At 36.2% G+C, this 23,005-nt stretch overlaps 1 protein-coding gene across 1 annotated transcript; it reads right to left on the minus strand.

The window, feature by feature from the left end:
- Nucleotides 1-2,423: 2,423 nt before the first annotated feature.
- LOC145991761 (methyl farnesoate epoxidase-like) lies at nt 2,424-6,877 on the minus strand. The gene is made up of 3 exons (XM_083127813.1): nt 6,785-6,877; nt 3,064-3,360; nt 2,424-2,512 (listed from the first exon to the last, which is right to left on the minus strand). The coding sequence occupies exons 1-3, from the start codon at nt 6,810-6,812 to the stop codon at nt 2,424-2,426; spliced, it is 414 nt and encodes a 137-aa protein (XP_082983939.1). The 5' UTR covers nt 6,813-6,877.
- Nucleotides 6,878-23,005: the final 16,128 nt, after the last annotated feature.

The following is a 23,005-nucleotide window of genomic DNA, read 5'->3' on the forward strand; positions in this document are numbered from 1 at the left end:
GAAGAGTCTTATTGAATGAAACATAGCTCGACTCACCCTCAAATTTGAATTTTTTTAGATAACTTGCGTGCACTTCGTATAGAAGGCACCACGAGACTGAAAATTCACACTATTTGGCATGGCAAATAGACCTTATTCCAGCTTCTCTGAAAGTTCTATGTATATAATAATTGTCAGTCATTAAGTTCAACGCCCTCTGCGCGTGTGTTGTTATGTGTTACCGTCTTCCAATTTTGTTTCAATTCCATTTCATGCTCAGAAAGGCTACCCAAAGTGGGACCTACAGTTCAAAGTGGGATCCGAACAAGCAGGGAGGTGTGTCTCCACCAGGAATCGAACCTGGGACTCCGTGATTATAGGGGTTTAACGCGTTCATGGCTTTACATTTCATGGTAGCACATCCATTTTCTACCTTTATTTTATCATCATTACGTTGAATTTTGCACTAGTGATTTTTCACTACGTTCTAGGTCACGTCACTTTGAGTCGTAAAGTATTGTCTGTAATTCAGTTTTAGTATAGTTTGTAGCCTCTGACCCAAGAATTTTTAAGGTGGGAGAAGGGAGGTGGGGCTCAACGTCTGTTAAAAATAGTGCGAGTGCAATTGAGAATACGAAAATGGAGCGGAATGATTATATTCCTACAATATCTTCAGGAAAGTAAACCGTAAAATTGAATTCTTCCTCTGAGTGAGTCCATGATATTGTTTGTGTTTGAAGGTAATATATTAAACATGACTATCAGCGTAACCGAACACATATAATGAGATGATTTATTAGTGTTACCAGGCTAAAGGTGTGGAGTGCGGCCTGTTGCCTCTTTCATTACGGAATTCCACATGTAAAAATTGATCAGCTCTTATTGCGAGTAACCATTATAGGCTTAGACCAAATTCTGGCGTTTATATTTCAATTCACTTCCTCAACAAATCCTTTCTCGATTGACCAGATTTTAAGCGGAGCGTCATTCAGTTGTCTGTCAGTGTTCTTTTTTGCAGAAGCAACAGCAGCTCGCTCGCACCCACAGTGCCCCGCCCACTCGACGAGACGCGTTGTCTGTGCAGTGCAGAACAGTGACAGTGTTGCCTCTCTATTCGATCTTTGTATTCTCTTTTGCCTGCCACTACACACACATTTCAAACAATTCTTCCCATACAACAAATGGAAAAGCAATCAGGTAACTCTTTTCTAGATTTTGTATTAACACTTTAAACGGTCAAGATATGTTAACTTGGTTCTGTTTCATATTCCCACAATTTGGTTTCGTGCAGTAGGGGTTTATATTGCAAGCTATTAAAAAAAAAAAAAACGTAGGCAGGTATTTTAACATTTTAATTTTCATCCGTTTCATGATTGTATGAAAGAATATGGTGGGAAAATACACTACTTGAGACACTATCACTAATAATAATTGGCCGCCGCTATGCCCGAGCGTGGTAAGCCGTCGGCTTTTGATCTCGATGACGAAATTCCCGGGTTGGAGTCCTGGCCTGGGTATGATTGTTTGTGAGTGTTCCTTCATGAATTTTATCATACACTAATCATCATCGTTGCGATTAGCCAAAAGTAAAGTAAAAAAAAGAAGATAATAATAATAATAGTCATAATAATAATATGAATCTAGCCCCCATGGTTTATGACTGTCCTTTTATCAATTTAATCGAGTCATCATTCATCCTCATTGTTGCGATTAGCCAATAAATGGTAGACAAGCTGAGAAACATAAGATGAAAAATAATTACAGAATTTTCTCCACAGAAGGAAAAATAAATGCTCCAGAAAACATGCAATACAGGAAAAGTGTGTCCTGTAATGTGAGTCTGTAAACCAAATGTAACTAACGAATGAAGAAGTTTACGTGAAGGTTTCGTCTTCTACGAAGCAATACAGGCTTGGATGGCGCAGTGGTAGCGTCGTCGCCTTGTAATCAACGGGTCCCGGTGGAGGCACAAAGTGGTTCGGATCCCACTTTAAACTGTAGGTCCAGTCCCGATTAGTCATACTGTGCATTGTGTACTTAAAACACCAAATCAACGACCAAGCAACCAATACAGAGTTGGAAACACTACGGTTATAGGTTTGGAAACACTGCTCCTCTCGGGAACTACACTACCAGGCGAAATTAGATGATATAAAATTCCGGGTTGCTTAACCGTAAGGGGGGGGGGGCGTTTCTTTCGAATTCCAGTGTACAATTTTACAAGCGCGTAAACCGAGGGCTCAATATTTTTGTCACGGATAGTAGTCCTTTTTATGCATACGAAATGGAGTAAATGTCCTAAAATATTGATAAATAAACAGCTATTCAGTTTGATGAAGAGTTTTTCTCGGGATATAAAAAAGCGATTTCCGGATAGGCTTCCAAGCTTTCGAGAGCTAACATCACTCTCATCTTCAGGGATTGAAGACTTCGATTCCTAAATATTAGAGTGACGTTAGCTCTCGAAAGCCTATCCAGAAATAACCTGGTTGACGTCCTGACAAAACTTCTTCATCATTCGCTGCCAGGAAAGCTTTAAGAATTATTTAAGCTATTCAGTTTATTCATAAGCTCCTTCACCACAAGGGGAAATTGAGAAACACTAATTCGACGAACAGAACCAACTCTACATATTCCTGACGGGTTCCTGGACATGGATGTTTGTGAGTGTCAATTCATCAATTTCATCATATCATCACTCATCCCCATCTTCGCAATTAGCCAAAAGTGGCACAAAAGCGAAGTAAAATTAATCAAATCAATCATAATCCTTACAATATTCAGAACTCTGAGATTCAATAACAGACCAAGATATTAGAGCAACTTATTACATCATCAAAATGATCGACAGAAATAGGTATGCTTAAAACTAAAATCACAAATATCATCTGTCTGAAGAGAGAGCACATTCCAAATAAAAACAAGCAAAACTACAAGGATATTATCTAGAAATAATAATTACCTTAAAATAAGTTTCCCCAAACTTCGCAGCTCTCTTTTGTGAATTGTAAGAGGAAAACTCTGGAATTATATAGCGGAGGAAAGGATACGCGTTCAAGCACATGAAAGAACTCATCGCAGTACGTTCAACTTCGTCAATGAGTTTAAGGAACTTTAGCAGAAACGGGTCGTCATACTCGAAAGTGTGCCCTCCTATCAAATCCCATATGCAGTTTATAACTGGTGCACCGAATGCATTGTGCATTTCGACTCCTTCTTTCCCAGCCTCAATACTTTGAAGCTTAAACCTGGAAGCCAGTTGAAGTGCTTGGTCAAGTATCGTTGCCTCCATTGACATCTGTCCAAAGCCCAAAGTTTTTAACGTTTTGGAACTCATTTGTCTGTGTATTGTCCACGTGTGACCGTTTGCAAAGAACACACCTGAAAAGTTAAACGGTTAAGTATTAGACACAAATCATAAAAATTAACGTTGATTTTGTAAGATGGATGAGAGGGGAAAATTAGGTAAGTCAGAGCTTGTCAAACTCCAGAAAAATGAAATTTTAACCAAAAATTACTGGACATTTCGACTAATGGCGCCAACCTGTAACTCCCAGAAAAATATCATTGAATGCATACAGAAAAAAATTCTGAGATTATTATATTATAAAAAGCATCAAATATCGTCAATGATACTTAAAATACCATACAATGATTTCAGAAATGAATTTGATTTTGTAGGTGTTTCAAATAGACGGGAAATTTCTCGACAAATGTTTCTATATAAAATAATAAATGGATATATGATAGTAGTACCATACTAGAAATAATATGGTTTCACGTGAGACAGGGTCACTTACGTACTTACATACATTGCGCAGAGAACAGAAATGTATAACAGCTCCCCATTACAAAAAATGGCCCTTGAATATAAAAGATCTCAAAGGATTTCGTGGATCTGGATTTCGGTATGACACAGGCCAAATTTAGAATATGTTAATGGAGCATTATTTCTAAATGGATTTTTTTATGAGGATTGTATTTGTCACATTGTATCAGTGTTTGTGATACGTGTTTTGGGTGATTCAGGTGAAATGGATAAATATTTGAAAATGTTTGTTGTTAAAGTTAAGTGGTAAACCTGTTCTGTCACCAAGATGTATGTTTATATATATCTGTATGTATGTATATATTATGTATTATATGTCTATGTGTAAAGGAGTCAGGAAGGACAGATGTTGAGGTAGTGTGTGCATATGTGTACACGTTGTAAATGTAAATGTAACATTATAATACTAGCTTCTGTAATTGGAGACTGTCTCTGTTGAAGGGAAATAAATAAATAATCCCAAGTTACATTTGTCCTCAAAAGTCCTGTAATATATCGTATCTAGAACGAACGATTAGGGATAGACTAATTCCCTAATAGATTAGGGAATATGTTGAACATTCTCAAATATTAACGTATATGTGAGGTGTTCTGTGGTTTTGGGCAATTAACCATGGCTGCTAAATTCTTTGTAGACAGACATATCGCACCTTTATTAATAATATATACCGTGCGTTCGTTTCGATCTTCAGCCGAGAGATCAGGAGAAGCATGGCGGGCAGCGCTGACGGAGAAGCCGACATTTGCGGCCTGTAATGCCCGCTTATTTTTATGGACATATTCAGACATTTATATAAATATTGCATATTTCTGTACAAATTGCCTACACACGTCTCGACACAAGTCTGTTGTGTCATACATAAAAATTCTTTGTTCTACGTGAACCTTGCGGCTGGCATTCCGATCGTCTCACTGCCACAACAAACATACACACTGCAACAACACAAACAAGTAACGGCAAGTAACCAATAATAACACTCTTGCGCACAGTACGAAATTAACACGCTCTTGGTTTACATCTGCTCGCCACTATATTCACAGCTCTGTCTTCATCTAGTCGCGAAGGAACGAAAAACTCGAGTTCAGATATTTCGGCTTGCAAGGAAGCTCACGAAAACCATTGACTTTTAACGGTTTCGTCTGCAGCGTAATCTTGATACAGTGTTGCACATTCGAAACCTCCAAACGATTCCCATGGCCACAAAACTCTTTCAAGGATATAAACTTACTGGTTTCTTTGACGTTGACGTTAATGTTCAAAACTATGATTAAAATGTTTTATTATCTGTGGTTCTTAACATCGTTTCTAAAGCGTATTTATTTTTGTATATAAGAGAGAAACTTGGATGAAGTACAGAAGAACTTTTTCGTGTTATAACAGATGTTAGAGCTCGTTTTGCAATATTTATATAAATGTCTGCATATGTCCATAAAAATAAGAGGGCATTACAGGCTGAAAATGTCGGCATCTTCGTCAGCGCCGCCCGCCACGCTTCTCCCGATCTCTCGGCTGAAGATCGAAATGGACGCACGGTATAAGATACTCAATGAGAGGCAAAGGTTTGCTTTTATATTATGGCCTTCTACCTTTGATAGTACGGCACAAATTATATGTAACACTCTTGTTCTGAAAAACCCCCGATGATTACGTCATCGAAATATAAAGACTCACCAGGATTAGCCCTTCATATTTTTTTGTAAGACGTACGAGCAATATGTTAAAGCTAATAGCGATTCCAAAGCAGTGTCGTCAAAATGAGAACTGACGACTGTTATATGCTGTGCCTCTTCAGTCAATATCAACTGACAATGATAATCTAGAAATGCTTCCCCAATAAGACTACTGGCATTAAGGCTATATGCTGGAAGTATTTTTCCGTGACTGTACATCCTTGGCACTTCACATAGATACCTTCAGCTTTGGGTATACCAAATTTCACATCTCAGTCATTTTATTGACAGTACCAGAATAATCAAAGATATACATGTGAATTTCGAGTTACAGTCCAATTAATTTTTACAAAACGTTTCACCGATTGTCTTCGTGATCTATCCATTCGTTGTTGAACATCCCTATCACGAAATCAGTGTTCAAGGTAATGATACGCGACAGTTTCACAGGTCCGTGAACTTAGTCATCAACTTAGCCCGCCAGTTGTCTGGAAAGTTAACAAAATTTTGTCCATCGTTCGTGCTACATTAGTGCTGTTTTCTGTCGTAAAGAATTTCGTTAGTAGTGCTATAGTTTTGTAAGAAACGCCGTTCCAAAATGGGGCGGGCTAACCTCACGATTTTCGAATGTTTCACCAGGTGACGGATCATCGCGAAATAGAATTTTCGTATTTTACACAACGTACACTAACAATATATGTCCAACAAAGTTCTCGCATAAAAGACACTGTTTCGTAACTGCGATTGTATGTTTCACATTAGAGCTGTACTTATCTAAATCTAACATAAATCATTATGTAACTAACTGACTGAGACGACTTCGAATTTCAAATAACCTAATTGCAATTTTTACAACAATGAGTGTGCGGACATCTCCCCCCCCCACCGTGTGTGTGCGTGTGTGTACGTATGCTTATAAATAGTATATATTTGGCATCTGAAATTGAGTTTGTAGGATTTAGCGAAATATAATGTGGATTCAGTGGAAATCAGTGTTGCTCTACTGGCAACATTGTGTCAGGCTGACAGGAAGAAACAAAAAGGCAGAATGCTCCAGGGTGAGGGGAATAGTGATTTGAGATTTGACCTTGGAACGCCAATATTTGAAAAGCAGATTATAATATTCAATCTCGCTTGCAATTTAGATAATAATTTGCAATTTCATCAGACAATTGTAAATCACTCTTATTAATAACTATATTTTAAAAAAGGATTCATACGCCAAATTTTACATGGTAATTACAGACTGGAAATAAATGTAATAACAATATTTGCCTAAAGAATATTAAATCAGTTCTCCCATACCTTCGTTGCCCGCATAAAGGTACTTCATTATTCCCGGGACTATTCTTGCTTGAGTCTCTTTGCTGCTAAGAACTTTCTTCACTGCACTTTGAAATGATACCACGAACTGAATGTATCCTGACTGTGTTACTGTTCCAATATCACCGTATTTCTTGTTATACTCTAGTAGTGCAATTCTCCATGATCGGTGTTTGTACCACAGATACATAATATCCAATTGGTTTCCAATAAATGGTATGCTTGGTGGACCTGAAAGCGAAAAAGATGCTGTTAGAGATTGACTATTATATATTATACACCCTTACAAGAAATGTGCCTTACAGAAATACCCAAATTTTAAAAATATACTCTTAGTCATAGCAGGGGAGGGTGTCACCTGCTGAAATGAGATGCATGCAAGTAGATTTTCTTATGTACAGAAATGCTAGAGTCTGTTAGTTACGTAACTACGAGGGTGGTTCAGCATGCTCCGCCCCTGACCCATTTCCAGTGATAGTAGAGATCTGTAATTTTATATGTAAAATTGTTCATTCTTTAGACTAATATCCACAAAGTTTCAAGAATTTACAACAGTTTCTCTTTTTGTTACACGCTGATGATCAGTAAGAAGTGTGGCCACATGTGAAACAATGGAAAAATCTGAGGTCCGAGCAGTGATAAAATATTTCCTCAAGAAAAATCTAACACGGAAACAGATCCATGCAGATATGGTGGGAACTCGTGGAGACTCTAGTCTTTCATATGACCTAGTGAAGAGATGGTGCCGTGAATTTAAATGTGGTCGGCAGACCTGTGAAGATAAGCATGGTGGTGGCTCATCTGCAACGGTGACCACACCAGAAATGATTACAAAAGTGCATGACATGATTTTGGCAGACCGGCGAGTGACTGTCCGCCATATAGTAGATACATGTGGCATCTCAACTGGCAGTGTGCATTCAATTATTCATCATCATTTTTTAATGAAAAAAATCTCTGCACACTGGGTCCCGAGAATGCTGACGGTCAACAAAAAGAGGACACGTCGTGTGACAAGTCAGAACCTGTTGCGGACAATAAAGGCTGACAAGCCAAAGTTTCTGAAGAGATTTGTTACAATGGATGAAAAGTGGGTTCACCACTTCGATCCCGAAATTAACGCCAAAGCATGCAATGGAAACACCCCCCCCCATTCTCCACCCCCAAAGAAATTCAAGGTTCAACCATCAAAGGGCAAAGTGATCTGTGTTCTGGGATGCAGAAGGAATCCTTTTGATAGATTATCTCCAACAGGGAAAGACAATCACAGGTGTTTATTTTGCAACCCTAATTGAAGAATTACGTACTGCCATCAAGGAGAAACGCGACGGAATGTTGGCCCGTGGTGTGTTGTTCCATTGTGACAATGCTCCCGGCCACACCTCTCAAGTTGCGGTGGCTGTAATTCATGCAGCAGGGTTCGAAATTGTCCCTCATGCCCCTTATTCTTCAGATCTGGCCCCCAGTGACTTCCACCTGTTCCCGAACATGAAGAAACACCTTTGCGGAAAACATTTTGCCAGTGATTCCGAGGTTATGGATGTTGTGAATGCTTGGTTGCAGGACCAACCAAAATAATTTTTTTCTGCTGGGATTGAAGCACTGGAAGGCCGATTGGAAAAGTGTGTTAATGTTGCAGGGGACTATGTTGAAAAGTGACAGTGATTTGGTTTTCCTACGAGGGTTCCTTCTATGTCAGGGGCGGAGCATGCTGAACCACCCTCGTATATGAGTACAACTTTATTACAACACATGCTGCAGTAAAGTTATATACTTCTATATTTGGGGTGACGATGGACACATGTGCAAAATGTGATTCATTCTCGAAAAGCCTTTGTGTAATATAACTATAGTTTTATCTTAATCCTTATCTAAAAGTCCTTATCAGAAAAATTAAAATGTGCGTAAATGACCCCTTGTGAAAGGTTGAAATTTCAGGATTGTAAAGGGACTTTCACAGACCATACACAAAATGTTAAAAATGTAAGAAGAAAATAAGAACTTTATCAGATACCGTGTCAAAATGTTAAAAGCATTCCTCAGACACTGTCATCATACCAACATGGAGGATGAGGAGTTGTGAGAAATAATAGTGCGGTTTAATAAAAAATAATAAATAATAATTGTATTTTTTAAGCGATGAGCATAGCAAAAAACCTAAAACAGCACAAACTCCAGTAAAAACTACAAAATTAAAGGAAAAAAATATATATACAAGATTTACAATAATAGAGTGTGAGAGGGGTGTAAGGGGTGACCTACCACGTAGTGCACCCAAATGTCAACCTCACTTCCACGTTAGTGCACCCTGGACTGAAGACTAACGAGGCTCTGGCGACTGGCCCCATGGCCAGTATAATCTTGTTTGTATTGTCCTGTTCTCTTGTCCTTATGTGTGCTGAGTGCCACTTTACAGCCTCAGCTTTTAACGAAAGTCAGAAGATTTTAATATTTGATGGTTTTAGTTATGCAACGTTAGAATTGTTATGTGTAACGATAAGGGGCTGGACCCCGTATAATGCGACGGGTGCAAAATAGCCTTAGTGCTGACGCACCCACAATTTTAAAAATTCAAATTCAAAAATTCAAATAGAGTGTGAGCAACATATTTACATTCCAAGTTATAGTTTGCAACAGTAGATATAAAACGGGCATTTAAAAACAAACCGGTTATAACCGGTTATACAAGTGTCATGTGCCATCGGGCACTTAACAAGTGCAATCAGGTGACCCTGTGTCGGGATGTGTCATGTGCCCCTCTTGCATCTTGGAACATGCGTGTTAGAACATGTTATTTCCCAGTAGGGAACAGTGCATCTTGGGCTAAACTGGTTATAACTGGTTATACAAGTGTAACTTGTCATCAGTCACTTAAGAAGTGCAACTTAAGGCTATGCCTACCCCTCTGCAAGAGGCCACCCCTCTGCAAGAGGCCACTTACACTCACTTCCGGTCCACTTCCGGTCCACTTCCGGTCCACTTCCGGTCCACTTGTGGCCAAGTTGTGGCCTATTTCTGGTTTATATATATTGCATCATGCTGTGCAACAAATTATTATCCAATAAATTATTAGATACGTGTTGTTTTCTGATTGGCTGCTTATGGCATAATGTGATTATGTGTTATATTCTGATTGGTTTAAATAAGCAGTGTTTCTATTGGCTCTGTAAATCTATATAAGCCAGAGCACAGTGCAGATTCTTCACCATTGCTGGATCGGCAGTGGAACCCACATCGCGGGGGATAGAACCTGAACAGGCTCCACCAAAGTATAGGAGACTTGAAGCATATAATTTGGCGGAATAACCCAAGTAAGGTCATAGAAACAATATACACTGATGCAATAAAAGCCAATTTTTGGCAGGGGCGCCAAAGTGGTTCCTAAATACAAAATCTCAAGAACTAATTGACATAGAGCTATGCAGTTTTTTTTGTCTGCCTGGTACTCAAGTGCTCTATCATTGTAGACTATAGTCGAGAGCCCCAACTCAATTTTCTTCTCTGATTCTTGTTGTTCTATAGCTGGTCTAGGAGGTTTTTTAAGTGCTAAAGGTGTGTGAATATAAAGCTCTGTTCTTAAACATTGTATATTAATAATTTATTGCCTGAAATTATACAATTTGAAAAAGAAACCTATAAAAATAAACATATACCCCAGTATAAACTCTATTTCATGATATTTGTTGTTTTTTCTATAATTTTTATTAACATAAAATTATAACAATTTTAGTTAAGTGTGAGTTATTCCAACAAATTTTTCTAATTGTATATAAATAAACAATAGGTAAAAAAATGAGTAACAAAATAATTAGATCAAACCAAAAACAAGAAATCTTGTATAGAAATGAATATACTACAACAGACATAGATGATGATCTCTCAGATATTCCAAATTTTCTGGCTAAACTGAAGCAAAAAATTATAGATGCAATTCAAAGCATGCTTTTGAAATGTTCCCTCAAAATATACTTCACTCTATCCTCACTGTATATAAATCCTCGTGGTGAACAAGAACAATATTCTCATTGTACCCGTGTGTCAATTTTACACCGTGATGATATCACTTGTTTGAATGATATTTATGATAAAATGTGTGAAACACTTAAACTAAAACAACAAGAATTTGAAGGCAGAGGTTCAGGATGGCGATTGTGTAATACTGATCATAAACTTGAAATTAAATTAGCTCGATATACTCCCCTTGGTGGTGGGTCTAGTTATATTGAGCTGCCCAAAAAGATTAGAAACAAACATGCTGTGTTAAATATTCAAAATGAAGATGATATGTGTTTTCTTTGGTGTATTATAGCACATTTTTATCCAGCACCAAATAATAAACATCGTGTCTCTCACTATATGAAATATTTTGATGAGTTTGAACAAATAATGTTTGGTATCCAATATCCAGTAGGTATTTCAGCTATCCAGCAATTTGAAAAACAATATGAACAACACCACAATCAACCATTAGCTGTGTTTGTTTATGGCTATGATGAAAAATTCCACATTAATGTACTTAGACACCATCCACCAGCTAATGATGCACATATTATTAGATTGCTGTATGTTTCTGAGGGAAATCAAAAGCATTATTGTTTGATACAGGATCTCCCAAAATTAGTGAGAAACCAAATAACATTACATCATAATAGAATTACCATATGTGATTGTTGCCTATCAATATTTCATGGCACAAGTATGAAAACAAGAGAAGAACAATTAAAGGAACATATTGAAAAATGTTACCTCTACCCCTGTGTGACTTATAAATTTCCACTCAAAACTATAAAATTCAAAAATTTTAAATCACTAGTGCAGCATCCATTTGTGATCTATGCTGATTTTGAGACAATACAGAAACCAATGGCAGTATGCCTCCCAGATTCAAATTCATCATACACAACACCTTATGCTAAACATGTCGCTTGTGGTTTTGCTCTGAAATTGGTAAACACATATCACACAAACAGTCCACCCCCTTATATTTATCGAGGTGAAAATGCAGCCCAAAAATTTATCCAAACTCTTCGAGAGTGGGTGCAAACACTTGCTCCAATTTTACATAACACAGAACCGATGAATGATCTTACACCAGAGCAACAAGACCAACATAATAATGCAACACAGTGTGCATACTGTAACAATAAGTTTGATTCACATTGCCCAAAAATTCAACATCACAATCACTATAGTGGGGATTTTATTGCCAGTATTTGCAATCCATGTAACTTGAAAATACAGAGATACAAATTTATTCCAGTATTTATTCACAATTTGCAAAATTTTGATGCACACTTGTTTATCTCAGAATTGGGATATGATGCAGAGGATATTAATATTATACCACGCAGTAAAGACAAATATATCACCATAGAGAAAACTATTAGATTAAAAAATGGAAAAATTGTTTCTCTCAGGTTTCTTGATTCATACCAATTTCTATCTAGTAGCTTGGCAACTCTGGTGAAACAATTAACCGATAGTGAATTTGTTCACACGAAGAAATATTTTGGTGATGATAACATGAAATTGCTGAGAAGAAAGGGTGTCTACCCTTATCAATACATGGATAATTTTGATAAATTTAATGAGACACAGTTACCACCACGAGAACAATTTTATAATCATCTTCAAGATGAGGAGTGTAGTGAGGAAGATTATCAATATGCCCAGAAAATTTGGAATACACTAGATTGTAGAACAATGGGAGATTATCATGACAAATATTTGATTCTGGATACCCTCCTATTATCTGATGTGTTCGAGGCTTTTAGAAGTAGGTGTTTCCACATATATCAACTAGATCCTGTATATTATTACACAACACCTGGTCTATCCTGGCAGGCTATGTTTAAGTATACAGGAGTTGAAATTGGTCTTGTTGACAATATTGAGCAGTTCATGTTTATTGAGTCTGGTAAACGTGGTGGTATAGTACAGTGTCCTTTGAGGTATGCAAAAGCCAACAATAAATATCTAGCTGATTACAATCCTGGCAAATCTTCTACATACATACTATACATTGACATGAACAATTTATATGGTTATGTCATGACCCAATCACTCCCAATTGGGAACTATCAATGGATGACTAATGCAGAACTTGAAAACCAGGATTTTCTAAATTGGGGTGAAGATCATCCAGTGGGTTTTCTATTAGAAGTTGATTTAGAATATCCATCTGATCTTCATGATGAACACCATGGATTTGCTATGGTTCCAGTTTCTCAGAAGATTCCGGGTACAGGGGAAACAAAATTGGTGTTATCTTTTGAAAACAAATATAATTATGTGCTTCATTATCGACTGTTACAATATTATGTCAAGCATGGTTTGAAACTCACCAAAATCCACAAGGGATTGAAATTTGAGCAACAAAAATGGTTAGCCCCTTATATTCAAGAAAATACAAATCGTCGCATACAGACAAATTCCAAGGTTGAGAAAAATTTGTATAAATTAATAAACAACTCTATTTATGGGAAATGTCTAGAGGATAAAAGAAATAGGGTGAGATGCTCTTTGGTGTCTGATCCTAAAAAAATCCAGAAGCTTATTAATGACCCCACATACAAGAGCTTTAACAGCATCACTGATGATCTAAATCTTATTGAGAGGAACCCTGTCAGTGTAATATGTGATGCACCAATAGCTGTGGGTGTTGCTGTTCTAGAATTAGCTAAATTGGAGATGTATAAGTTCCATTATGATGTTATGAGGCCCAAAAATAATATTCAGATAGCCTACATGGATACTGATGCTTTTGTATATGTAATAAAAATAGATGATTTATACAGTGATCTGTTTTCTATGAGAGAACATTTTGATTTTAGTAACTATCCAAAAGATCATCCACTGTACAGTGTTGAAAATCAGATGAACCCAGGAAAAATGAAAGATGAGGTGGAAGGGTCCATAATATCAGAATTTGCTGGCCTCAGGCCAAAAATGTACTTCTTAAAGATAGATGGCAAAAATGAAATAAAAAAAGCCAAGGGTGTGAGTCTAAGCTGTACTGCTAAACTCACAATAGAAGATTTCAAACAGTGCCTATTGAAATATGAAACCTTATTAATGTCAGCTCATCATCTTACTAGTAGATTGGATGGTGTCCATACCACTATAAAAAACAAAATAGCACTCAATGGCAATGATAATAAATTGCAAATATTAGATTGCAATGTTCATACAAGAGAGTATGGACACTATAATACAAGCAAATCTTGCAACAAATGTTCATCATAGATAGATGTAACTTAAAAATTGTTATATCTCCATCCCTAATTGAGCTAGGAGGATGGTTGATAACTTTTTAAACATATAGAAATTAAAATTGTTCTATTATTCTTTCATTCTTCACATCATATATGTATGACTTCTCTACAATTAAAATTGCACTGCATGTAGTGTTCTCTGGTAGTGCATCATGAAATTCACATACTATTTTAATATTAGTTCTATCATTTATAACTACTAATTTTCTTTTTGAAGCATTTATTAGAAACATTGGCCTATGAGCTATGAATTCATCTGGATCATAATACATATTCATATTTCCTTCAGTAACTCTCTTAAAAGCAGAGTATCCTTCATACAATTTTAAATAATCTCGATTTGCTATGTTCAAATTGTAATTTTCACGGGGGAACACTTCATTTCTACCATTCTTTAAATATATGTTTTTAATTTTACAGTCATCAAACTGGCTGCTGTCTTTTTCTTGATTGTCATCTCTTGCTGTTTGGAAAAGTACAGCTACAAACTCTGGCATGTCATATCTTAAAGATTGAAACTGTGTTGTAATATCATATTCAAAAAACTTGCCTTCTACAGCTTTAGATATGCACTGGTAAGTATAAAAAACTAAAGAAATTTTTGGATTCTTCAAGATGTTGGATTTATACTTGAGAGAATAATTTGCTTCATATTCAACAATTGGCATTCTTAGTTCCATGGACTGTATAACACATTTTGCAGCCTCTGGCAAGCTAGCATCATTTGCTGTACCATCTGCATTTAAAGTTTTGTACCTCATGATGGCATTGTTATCATTGGGTGCTCTACGAAATATGATGCTAAGACCTCCTTTCCACATGATCTCTTTGTAATCACTAAAGAATCCAAATAGCAATCTCATAGGGAACAACACTGTGTGAGATTTTGTTAGAATTTTTGTACCTGCTTCGAATCCAGCAGCTTTGTAGTAAGCACTTTCTGCTTTAGATAGTTTCAAAGTTCCTATTGTAGTGGATGTAATACCAGGGTAATCAATTCTGTCTATGACTGTGCCATGCTTCTTGACTTCAACTTGTGAGAACAAGAAGGGTACAAAGTTATTTATAAGTTTCACATTAGCAGTAGGAGGAAATTCTTCACCAGTGCTCTTCTTAACAATATCAAATTTTATATACAAATCTGATCTGTGTGGATGAATAAACCCATCCCCTGCTGTGATTTCAAACTCGATCTCTTTGTTGGGTTCATTGAGGTTTGCAAAGGTCCTCCTGTTTGGAGGGAAGGACTGTAATTCATAACTCTCAATATTTTCCATTTTGGGTATTTATTTATATATTTATTTATTAAATATTTATTTCAATTACTGCAGTGGTATTGGCACCAGCAAAATCAACTATCTCATTCTTCTCATTTGTAATTGTTATCTCTATGTAATTAACTTTGTCATGTGAAACTGGAAAATAGATTGGTGGGATGGGGGAATAGAAAATTGGCTCCATGAATTCAGAATTTGGTTTGAATGTAGCTATGATACCTGTTTCCTTGTGTCTACCAACTGAATTTTCTTCAGCTTTGATAATCATCCCTTTAGCAATGTTGCAGTGAATGTTCAATGTCTCTATAGCCAAGAATTTTGGTATGAATTTACCTATGTGTCTAATACCTGGTTCTAGTTTGGTGTTGTTGGGAAATCCTAAAATCTCACCCATGCTAGACAGGTCTACCGTTTCTTGAGCAGACACAATCTCCACTCTGTGTGTTACAGAATTCTGAGATAGGAGTACACTGTTGCCAAGTTCTGATTGTAAAGTAGATAAATTATACTGTCCAGGGGGAATAACAATTTTCTCATTGCCCACAACTATAGAATTATTATAATTTGTTACATTTGGAATAAGATACATGCTGTAGAAAGCTCTGAGAGCTATGGATTTTGGATATATGATATCATCATGGAGATGTAGTTTCAAGATCGATGTCTCACTAGAAAGATGAAAAATTCCCATGCTTAATGTACCACACAGCTTTTTGAAAATCTTCTAATTTGATGTTATGTATTTTATTCAAAATTCTGAGCATGGTAACACAAACATGACCACATATAATTTGATTGAAATTTTGTATACGCTCATCATTGTAATAAATGTTTACATGTTTTAAATAATTAATTAATTCTGTAGGGGGCACCCCACCAAAGGAGTCAAATATGTAAGCATTGTTATTCTGTTTATAATAGCATATCCAGTGTGTACCAATATTTTTGGACATATCCAAGTTAACCACACCACATTCTCGAGCCCCCCAAGAGGGGAGAGAACTATTTTTAGGAAGAGCGTCACTCATGAAAACACCTCTGAAATACTTAATTTTAAATATTTTAACTAAAGATTCAATATCTTGGTTGGTGAGTGCTTCTTCTTTTTTTTAAATTTTCTGAGAGCTTTGGATTTCATACCACTGATTACCCTAGACTTTACACCACTACCCCCTCGTAGGGGGCTCTCCATAGCTAGATTATGTCTTTTCTGTTCTTCTAGTTCTGCTTTATTCTTTTTTGAATCTATTACAGTTTTGGCAATAGCAGCGCTCCCGCCAGCCAAGCTCCCGATAGCCCCTAGAGCAGCTAAGATGGCAGGGATGCTAAATATGAACCCACCACTATGTGATTTTTTTCTTCTATTTTGCAACCTTTTTAATTGTGATGAGCTAAGTAATAATTTCATTCCATTCCCTTTGGCTATACATTGTCTCTTCTTCTCTTGTTGTTTTTTAGTTAAAATTGGATTAATTTTTAAATTTTTAAGATTATGATATGGAATCTGGTAGACAACACCTTTAGGTTTCATGTTGTTTATTATTATTATTTAAGGGTATTTATATATATTTATATTACAAACCCCACCCTAACTTTTGTTTTGTATTCATAGCAATTGTTGTACCCAATGCAGTTATTTTTTCACCCAACGAAGCATCTCTGCTGGTTAATCTTCCAAATGCTGCTTCTTCTAATTTTTGATCAGCCACATGTCGAGTATCAAGATCTGCATGTCTATTGTAAGCAATGTCATGTTCCTTGCAGGCTGCATCGAGAGGATTAACTCCCTTGTCTCCCCTCTTCAATCGCTTGTCAAGTTTGGTACCTGGACCACAGTACTGATAGCCAGGAACATGTACCTCAAATGGCAGTTTATTAATAATATCATTAACTAAGCCTTTACCCTCTGCCATGTTCCAGAATTTAGGTGGTAGAGTATTGATAATTTTAATCAAGTATCCTATGCCTTTAGGATCATTTGCAATAAAAGTAGCTAGCTTGTTACTAATCATATCTACAATACCCATCTTCTCATTGTAAAAATTGTTGTTTCCAGCATTCTCTTCCCCTGCTATCACCAACAGCCTGTCTATAAGTTTTCTTACATCATTAATCCACACAAACTCTTTAGCTAAAGTGTTATATTGCTTGATACCACTTCCAGTCTTGAGTTGGTTCCAGATGGGCTTGATAAGGTTCTTGTACTTGTCTCCACTACTTGATTTAACTCTGTTCTGACTAGCATCGTTGTTTTGATACAAGGCATCAGATAGTATAAGAATATCTGAATAACTTTGATAGTCTTCTTCAGTAAAATGTTTTGGTTGCTTCTTGGTTAAGAGCTCCCATAGACCAGGGGTACCAGGGTACCTTGACCAACTGTTTTCATCACCCAAATTGACTTTTATGTTGTCCCCCTCGAATGTCACTCTAGACTTCCCTATTTTCCAAACTGCTCCTTCATTAGGTTTCATAGTAGGGTACAGTCCAAAGACCTCATCTTTCTCAAACTTGCCTGTACTCAAATAATCCCTTGCCAAGGGCCCCAACTCAATTTTCTTCTCTGATTCTTGTTGTATAGCTGGTCTAGGAGGTTCTTTAAGTGCTAAAGGTGTGTGAATGCTAGATAAGGGGGTAGGAGGGAAGTCTGCATAGTTTTTAGCAGTGAGAGGCACCAAATCATTGATGAGATCTTTATTTTGCTCTGTGATACTTTTAATTTCCTTACCAAGACCACTGATAGCATCTATAATAGGCTGATCTTGATGCTTGCGCTGCTCATAAAAGCCTCTGTTCTCATCCTTCCACCCCTTGAAGCGTTTAGCAAGATACTCATGTAATTTTAAATTATCTTCAATTTTATGTTTTGACATATTTATATTTTTTGATTGATGGTTATTTATAATGTTTCTACGTTCAAAAAGTCGTTGATTTTATTTCTAAATTTCCCATTGCTAGGTTTTCTTGTCATGTCGATCGTAGCAAATCCAAAATCATCGGTGTTCCAGCATGAAGAGCAGAATTTTGAAAATTGATTATAATTTAAATCTCCCCCAACATAGTCATCGTAAACATGTTTCAGATTAGTATGATCTTGGCGAAATAAACAAATTAAATTTGTATTATCTCTTAATAACTGCTTGGGGATCTTGGAGTAAGTTTGAGCTAAGTAAAAGCAATCTATTTCCCTATGTCTACCCTGTGTAAAGAAATTTCTTATCTCATTCTGATTTTCTAGAATCACATCATCAAAAACAACAACAGAATTCTTCAAACAGTGATCGAGAGGTTTTACTTTTGAATCAAATGTAGATATGTTAAGTCCCTCATACACCTTCATGAGTTGCTGGTATTTTGGTTGTTCTAAACTTCTTGAAAATACATACAAGTGTCTATTTTTCCAGTGTAACCAGTTAGGGGCCAGCAAAAAATTATCTACAAGCAAGGTAGTCTTCCCACAACCTGAAGGCCCTACTATGAGGCATCTTATGTGATCAGGCAGCAACTCACCATTTCTCTTAGTAGTTTTTGCTATATCTGGCAATCGCTGTACAACATTCCATGTTGGTGTCAAAGAATAACTTTGTCTGCATCTATCCAACTTTTCTCTGCTAATCCAAGCCATTTAACATAAAGTTTATTATTCTTCTTAAGTAATACTTTTTCAATTAGATATGTGTCTGGATATTTTGTTTTACTGAGCTCCTCTTCATAAAATCTCCCTTTTAGTATTTTATTGCTACTATCTTTTATCATATAGGTATTTCTATTCCCTGGCAAAACTTGAACTATAGTGAATAACTCTGTAGACCAATTCTTAGTAAATCCCTTCTCGAATAAATGTTTAAATTTACTAATTCTTACTTGTTCTCCTATTCTGAATTTTGGTTTCTTAATTGTATGTTTATATTTATTACAGTAAACAGTAGAAATCAATCTTGCCTCATCAGCTTTAGTTACCTCAGCTGGTTTCATGTGAATAGTACTGTGTACTGAGTTATTATAATTATGAACTAGGCTAGGTAAAATATCTATCCACTTGTAATTACCCTGTAGAGTAAATTGCCTCCACATTAGATGTTTTAATGTTCTATTGAACCTTTCCACTATACTTGCTTTGAGATCACTATATGTAGAATAATGTTTAATATTATACTGTTCCATTAACTTGCTAAATGTAGAATTATAAAATTCTTTTCCTCTATCTGTCTGTAGATATTTTGGTGTCCTGCCTTTGCTAAATATCAATTTAAAAGCTTCAACAACACAAGCACCTGTTTTGGATTTTAGGGGAATTGCCCATGCATACTTACTAAATGTATCGATAACTGTAAGCATGTACTTGTAATTATGATTTATCTTATGTAAATTTTTCAAAGTTCCTGTTGACATTTCTATCAGATCTGCTTGAAACAGATCATCTATACCCTTTGTCACCACACTCAATCGCTTGTAGTTGCGACGAGCTGGCTTATGTAATTCATAAACTATATCTTGTCTTGACATCTAATGGTATAAGAGAATATGACATAAAATGGATTATCCTCTGGGTATAATTGTTTCAATTCAAATAATAATTGATCACCTGCTTCTACATTAAAAACAGATAATTGTTCATCCTCATGTACTTTATATCTTTTTGCAGATTCATCCCAGTATGCAACAGGTATCTGAAGTGCTCTATGAACACCATCTTTTCTTTGTATGGTGAACTGTGGTGCTTCAAAATGCTTACCACTCTTCAAGTAACCAAATTTGAGAAATTTAATATTACCATCGAGGAAAAATTCATGAGACTGATTGTAAGGGTACAATTTGTAAACATTGCCTGCATTGACATATGTCCAGCGACCTCTAGTATTTGGAATACTCTGTAGTCTAACAATATCAACAGTAAAAAAATGTTTTAATTCTTGTTCCTCCAACCTGCTTAATATTTGTTCCAGGTGTTCCTCTATGGTTTGTACTACTTCACTGTAGCTAGGTTTGATTCTCACATCAACATGCAATCGTTTGAACTCTTCCTTGAGGTTGTGGAGTTGTGTGGTGAAATTAGATAATGCTGATTCTTGAGTAGATTCCAGAGTAGCAAGCTGTAGCTTGATGTTTGATATAATCTCTTGTAAACTCTCTACAAGTTTCAATTTGGTACTCTGGCTTGCAAGATCGTGCACTTGATTTTTGATTTCCGCAAATAATGCATGAAGTTCATTGATTATCTGGTTGGTAGGTAAAGTATTAATAGTATTTTGAATTACACCAATCTCTTCCTGTATGTTTTTGATGTCCTCTGACTTGAGAATTCTATTCACTGCTCTTTTTACAGATCTTAACTCTTGGGAAGTGGGCAAATTAGCTACAGTGTTTTGAAGTGTGGTCAAGGCTTCTTTCACAATATTTAACTCGCTGGCATCTGCAACACTGCTCAAGGCATCCTGAAGGAGCTTTAAGTCATCTTGGGTTGGTGTAGATTGCTGTAATATTTGCAATTTGTTCTGAATGTTATCTATGAGATGGTGAAAATGCGATAATTCAGTTTCGGTATTCAGATTTTCCAATTTGGTGATTTGTTCTTGAATAATGTTTAAAGTTTCGGTTATACTTGGCAACTTGAATTCTAGAGTTTCTTGTACATTTGTTAATTCATTTCTCATAGTAGTCAAAGTATCCTCAATGTGAGCTATGGTACCCTGTATCTTACCAAAATCTTCATAAGTTTCTAACTGTAGCTTGATATTGGCAACGCTGCGTGCGATAGCATTTAATTCTGAAGATGAAGGAAGATTATCGATAAAATTTTCTAATGTTTGTAGTTTAGCTTGAACTTCTGCTATAGCTGTATGCAACTGATCTGTTTGGAGTTCAGTTTTAATATTTTCCAGTGAAGAGGTCTCAAAAGATTGAAACTGCTCTTGTAATTCTGCAATACTGGCATTGAGCTGTTCATATTCCCCCTGAGTTTTGATATTTTGAATAATAGAAAGCAGTTCTGTGCGAAGAGTATTCGCTTGATTGTTTAATTCTTGTTTTAATTGCTCTGTAGCAGTTGTTTGTATTTGTCTAAATTTCTCAAGTTCAATTTTCAATTTGCCTACACTCTCCCCCAAGCTTTGAAGGTTGTCTATGGATGCTAAATTTGTATATTTTTCAAGTAGGGATTTGAGTTCACTATCAATTTTCACTATGGGGTTAATCAATTGAGTTTGGAGATTAGTAATCTCTGTTTGTATATTTAAACTTATTGAATTCTGTAAGATTAACAAGTCAGCTTTAAGCTTTTTTAATCTTTCATCTAGTCTGGCAATGTCACTTGAATTATCTGGTATTTCTTGTCTTCTTCTGTTTCCAAATATATCCATTATGTATATTAATTTTCGAATATGTGTTATTTAATTTTATTTTTTGTTCACGGTATTTTTATATATTCATGAGAGAATAAATTAATTTAATTTCCATGAAGAAGGGGATTAGCTTATCATACTCGCCAATAATTTCTGCATAGAGATAATCATCTTTCTCTACATCGTATGTGCTGTCGGGGTTCATATTATTGTGTTTAATTCTATACAGATTTCTACCTATATGTATATTTACCCCCGTAGGGGGCCTCCCTTCCCCCGTGCTAGAAGAAACAGATATTTGAATTTTACCTGTGACAGGAATTCTGTAAGATGCAAGATTATTATTGAACACAAGCAATTGTTTCCCTGTATCCTCATCAACCTGATACCAGATACTATTCAGATGGATGATAATTATTCCTTTTAATTGGCGATGAATTTCTTTAATTACATCCATGTTTACAGCTGTTTTCTCTACAGGTTGAATATGTTTCTTAAATCCAAACAGGTTCATTGGCATTATTTTTCATTGGGTTATTTATTATCATGAAATAAGTATCAGAACTTTATGCCCAAGATGCAAAAATAGGTGTGGGTAAACTTGGACCAAGATGCAAGAAAGATCATGCGACACACCCTTGACACAGAGTCGCGTGATTGCACTTGATGTTAAGTACCCGATAGGGGCAAGTTACACTGTATAACCGGAAGTGGACCGGAAGTGGACCGGAAGTGGACCGGAAGTGGACCGGAAGTGAGTGTAAGTGGCCTCTTGCAGAGGGGTGGCCTCTTGCAGAGGGGTAGGCATAGCCTTAAGTTGCACTTCTTAAGTGCCCGATGACAAGTTACACTTGTATAACCAGTTATAACCAGTTTAGCCCAAGATGCACTGTTCCCTACTGGGAAATAACATGTTCTAACACGCATGTTCCAAGATGCAAGAGGGGCACATGACACATCCCGACACAGGGTCACCTGATTGCACTTGTTAAGTGCCCGATGGCACATGACACTTGTATAACCGGTTATAACCGGTTTGTTTTTAAATGCCCGTTTTATATCTACTTGCAACAATAGCTATAATAGTGAAAATTGTATATTTTAATAATAATCCAAGACTTCAATAAATAAATAATAATAATATAATAATAATGCCCAGTGATTCAGGCGAATTATAATAATTAGATAAAAAAAATTACAACAGGAAAAAACTAGCCAATGCATATAGATAGACTAGCTGATTGCCCGGCGTTGCCCGGGTGTTTATTCATCCAAATCTTCTATTAGACAGGAATAGAGACCTGCACAAGA

This window comes from Lepisma saccharinum, chromosome 8 (genome assembly GCF_977018435.1).
Source record: "Lepisma saccharinum chromosome 8, izLepSacc3.1, whole genome shotgun sequence".
In the NCBI taxonomy this organism is placed as follows: Eukaryota; Metazoa; Arthropoda; class Insecta; order Zygentoma; family Lepismatidae; genus Lepisma; species Lepisma saccharinum.

What these genes read in the sequence shown, in the direction of transcription:
- LOC145991761 (XM_083127813.1), bottom strand. Translation starts at nt 6,812, where the DNA reads ATGAAGTACCTTTATGCGGGCAACGAAG. An exon ending in CCTTTATGCGGGCAACGAAG is followed by an intron (nt 3,361 to 6,784) that starts GTATGGGAGAAC and finishes TTAACTTTTCAG; the next exon opens with GTGTGTTCTTTGCAAACGGT. An exon ending in ACTCATTGACGAAGTTGAAC is followed by an intron (nt 2,513 to 3,063) that starts GTACTGCGATGA and finishes TAATTCTTAAAG; the next exon opens with CTTTCCTGGCAGCGAATGAT.